Here is a 4,858-nt window from a genome sequence, read left to right on the forward strand (position 1 = left end):
TAAACACTTAAATAAGTATTTATATATCATCTATCAAAAAATTTTTTATATCAATAATAGGATTTTAATTCTACGAAACCTTATGATCATAAGCTAAATAGTTCCTGACTAGATATTGGTAACATATAAATTTTATAACTTCCTACACCCCATGAGAATGGAAAAGAGAGTGACAAGGAGGATGATTTCATTCATCTCGCGGTGAGATTATTGAGCTCAGAGAAAATCATCCTAGAATTCAGAGCCTCCTTGTCGCTACTAGAATTGGTCATCCCACTACTCTTTGATTCACTTAATGTTCCATCACTACTCGTGAATCTCACTTCACTTTCCTCATCATCTTTAACCAGCTCTCTCTTAATCAGCACATCTTCCTTCTCATTCTGGGTGCCACTCTGATCACAAATTCTCTCTCTTCCTTCTGTGCTCTCTTGAAGCTCCATTGCAAACTCCAGGCTCCCCACCACATCATTCATGGACGGCCTTTCATTCCCGTCATCAACCAAACATCTTAACGCCAAGTCACTAAATGCTTTCAAGCACTCTGGCGTTATGCTTCCTATAACCACCGAATCAACAATTTGATGAATTGTTCCTTCATGATGGCATCTTTTGACCCAATCCACCAGACTAACCTTGTTCTTCTCCACGTTACGTACCAAAGGCGGCCTTCCACACAATACTTCAAGCAGTACCACGCCAAATGAGTACACGTCAGACTTTGGAGTCAACCGTTGACGCTTGTAGTATTCTGGGTCCAAATACCCCACACTCCCTTTCACCACGGTACTTATGTGAGACCTCGACATCCCCATGGGCCCCACTTTGGACAGTCCGAAATCAGAAACCTTTGCCACCCATTTCTCATCTATTAGGATGTTCGTGGTCTTCACGTCCCGGTGGATGATATTGTGACTCGCGCCTGTGTGAAGGTAGTGCAGCCCACGCGCCGCGTCTAAGCACATTTTCAACCTTCGCTTCCATGAGAGTGGTTCATCGCAATCGGAACCATAAAGATGTTCACAAACAGTCCCACGAGCCATGAATTCGTACACGAGGATCATCTCGTCACCTTCATTGCAGTATCCGATGAGGGACACCAAATGAACATGACGAAGTTGAGAGAGCATCTCAATCTCGGTCTGGAATTCATGTGCGCCTTGTTGCGAACCCGGTTTGAGCCGTTTGATTGCAACCGGAAGTGTATCATTGTCGATGTAGCCTTTGTACACATTACCAAACCCTCCAACACCTATGATGAAGATATCGTCGAAATTATTTGTGGCTGCTTTGATCTCAGCGATTGAGAAGCATCGACATAGACCAGACGGTAGTGATGATGAACCATGGGTACTCTTGCTTTTGGATTTCTTCAATCTGGTGCTCTGTCGTCGGGAGATGAGAAAAACGACAAGGGATAGCACAAGGAAGCATGAAGCTACACCAACAATGATGGAAATCATGATTGTTTTCTTTGAGCTTTTCGGTTTTTGAGATTGGGTCCATGGAGATGGCTTGAGCCGTCGGTCAGGATTGGGACCTCCAAGATTGGAATTGGCATCACTTATTTTGAAAATCTCAATTCCATTCAATATCACATCCATGTAGCCGCTTATTTGCCCATCATCATATGGCTGCAACTTAATGGAAAGATTAAGTTTCTTCAGCTCTTGATCTTTGCTGCCCATCCCAACTGCGTAATCCTTATAGTAAGGAGTTAGAATATCTTCAGCCCACGCCACCACATCAGCGCGAGGCTCAGCCAAGTGGTCAGCAATGAAGATCTGGAAAACTCGGTCCCCAGATTTTTGAAATTTGAAGTCGATCTCACAAAAATGGAGCCTCACCATGTAATAGAACTGTGAGTCGACTTCAAACTCCCAAGTCAGGTTATACGTTACCGATCCCTCGTTCACACCATAGCTACGGCCAGTCAGATACACTCTATCTGGTGCAGTGTAGTTGGAAATCTTTGTGTATCTCAGATTTTGAGGATCGCCGAAATAAGCTGCATGACTCTCCTTATCTGGACGAGCTTGTGTCAAGTATTGCTTTTCTACGAGCCAATTACGGAACATTCCAGTGTCTTGATCAGGAGGGATTTGATTCCCAGCAACATTAATTCTGTACATCGTCTCCAGTGCCATGGTTCTTTCGATGTGGTAAGAGGTATTGCGACCAACAAAAGGCAAACCTGGGTGATCACTCGGTTTAGTGTAATAAAGATAAGTGGGCATAGAAACAACCTCGATACCGTTAATGAAAGCGTAGGCGTCGGGACTCGTGACGGTGGTGTTGGGTACGAAGGTAACATTCAGCATCAAATTTCCAGGTGGGACGTTGATACAGTATTCCCGGGTTATGATATCGGATTCGTCGTCGTCATCGTCGGCGGTGGGTGAAAAGTCTTTAAGAAGGGTAAAGGGGCCTGATTTAACTGAGAAGAAGGAAGAATAGCGATCAAAGTCGGAGTATGAAGATGCGTAAAAATAAAGACGAAGAAACTTGGGGCCATCAGTGAGCATTAGAAACGAGTATGTAAATTCAGAGCGAGAAAGGCGTGCAGTGATGTAAAGATCCTTCATGAGCGATGGACGGTTGTCGAGTGAAGATGTATTAGCCTGAACTGATGAAAATGGAGGATTTTCAAAGATTTTAAGCTGTTGAGAGTTGATATCAGGGCTCCATGTCCGGTTAGCGAGTTGAACGGAGGCGGAGGAGCCACAGTTAACTAAGATGTTATCAATGGCTTTGTATGTGTTGGAGCCACCACCGTCGACAGTGAATCTGCCATGAAGGACCAAGATTATGGCCAGAAAACTAGTGGTTGTGATATCCATCTTGAGCTGGCTATGGCTCCTTTGGGTTTCATGATCTTCTTTTAAACTCACTTTTTAACAGTGAATACGAATCGTTTACTGTTCATATAATCATTAAAAAAATATATTTGGTCATATTTTATTTTAAATTTGGAAGATAAAAAGATTGGAGTTATATATAAAAGGATATCTTAATTTTTAATTATGGGACTCTCTCCTTTTCTACCGGATTGGATTCTATGTGCATCTTAAATCCTCTCATCTATTAAGTGCCTAGGCCACGCCGTAAGCGTAAGATTTCATTAATATTAGAAAATCCATGTTTAACAGAAATAATATGAGTTAAAGGGCAGAGATTTCAACCATTTCCGTAGCGAAAAGTAGACTTGTGACTTTTGTTCGCTCTATATCTAGTGCGAAGATCTTGAGCAACTATTCAAGTGAATCAATGATCTCTATAGCACCACGTAATATATATACTTACTAGATGGATGAGAGAATTTGGGACACTTACTGAATGAAGACCCCTTTATGTCATATAAGTCCTATTTTAATTTGGATATGTCTTAGAATATAAACTCATTAAAATTTTAAACAAAAAAAGATTAGTTTTAGTCAGAACTAACAAATTGTAGATTAAAAAAATTAATTTATTTTTAATTTTAAAATTTATTTGAAACATGGATGAAGACCTTTCCCAAGTCTTTTGCTTATGAGATGTCTTGGTTCCTCGTGAGATGGCTAGAAAAGTCTTTGGGTGTAAAAGTCTTTGAACAGATTTTCAATAAAAATCTTAGCATTATCAGATATTAAAAACCGACAGCCTATCCAATAGGCAAGACAAGAAATCAAGGATCAATATGGTCCGATCGTAGTTAAAACATGGTTCAACTAGCCTTAATTAAATAAATATATGAATTGTCTTAAATAGAAACAGTAAAAAAAATGTAACTATAACATATTAAATGCTAAATGAGCAAATTACCTTATGATCTAGTAACATCATAGATCCTGAACTTATTTATTGTACAAATAATTTCTTCAACTTTTAAAAACAATATAATTTGACTGTTGCAGTTAACAAAAGTTAACTTTAATTGTTAGTTGACCAGAGAATGACGACAAAAAAGTAGTTGATCATAAAATGACCAAAAAAGACCTAAAAAATTATATAAAAGGACCAAAAATTACAAATAAGGATCCAAAAAATGTTGTAATTTTTTGGATACTTATATGTAATTTTTGGATCCTTTTTTATAATTTTTAGGTTTTTTTTGGTTATTTTATGGTTAACTAATGGTCAGAATTAAATTTTGTCAATGCTATAATGATCAAATTTCACTATTTTCAAAAGTTGAGGGAATAATTACAATAAATTAGTTTAGAGTTTATGGTGTTACTAGACTTAAAATTCAAGGGATAATTTTTTCATTCACCCTATCTTAAAAATTTTATTTCGGAAAAGAAACAACAACAAAAATTAAAATAGAGAACACTACTGATGCTGTAGCAAGATCTCCGGTTAAATATTTGATACATGATCAATTAGTTAAGCTAGCAGTTTCACCGATTTTGACTGGTTAAAAATTTTATGCATATTTCTCTGCTTTGGCTATTATTCCATATGCAACTAGTGACTAGTTCAGTGGTCGAATTTGTCAGACTAGTCTCATTTTTAACATCTAGCGACATGAAAAGGATACTAGGCAGGAAACTAGGAATCATTGGATGCTTCTGGACATATAAATCCAAGCATATAGTTCTAAAAGCATGGCCTATTTCTTTGTGTCTTTGTCAGCTCAATTTGACACTTTGCATATAATCTTCAAAGCTAAATGACAAGTTTAAGAAGTTTAATTGTAAATATGTTGTAAATGGTAAAAAATTCGTAAATTCTAGAAATTGAATTTTACTACTATGATCTTTTGATTAGTTTCAAATAGCTAGGTTGTAAATTTAGACTTTGTAAAACTTAAAATCTTAGTTGGTTGTAAAACCTCTGATTTCAATTGTAAATTTCAGGCTAAAATATACAAAAT

At 37.7% G+C, this 4,858-nt stretch overlaps 1 protein-coding gene across 1 annotated transcript; it reads right to left on the reverse strand.

Annotated features, from left to right (window-relative positions):
* Positions 1-2,850, reverse strand: LOC129306851 (receptor-like protein kinase FERONIA). Its single transcript, XM_054947647.1, has one exon. It carries the CDS (start codon positions 2,838-2,840, stop codon positions 192-194), a length of 2,649 nt encoding a protein of 882 aa, XP_054803622.1. The 5' UTR covers positions 2,841-2,850; the 3' UTR covers positions 1-191.
* Between the last annotated feature and the right edge of the window lie 2,008 nt (positions 2,851-4,858).

The sequence above is a fragment of the Prosopis cineraria genome, unplaced genomic scaffold (assembly GCF_029017545.1).
Source record: "Prosopis cineraria cultivar Desert tree isolate PC_DT_omini unplaced genomic scaffold, ASM2901754v1 PC1, whole genome shotgun sequence".
Lineage (NCBI taxonomy): Eukaryota > Viridiplantae > Streptophyta > Magnoliopsida > Fabales > Fabaceae > Prosopis > Prosopis cineraria.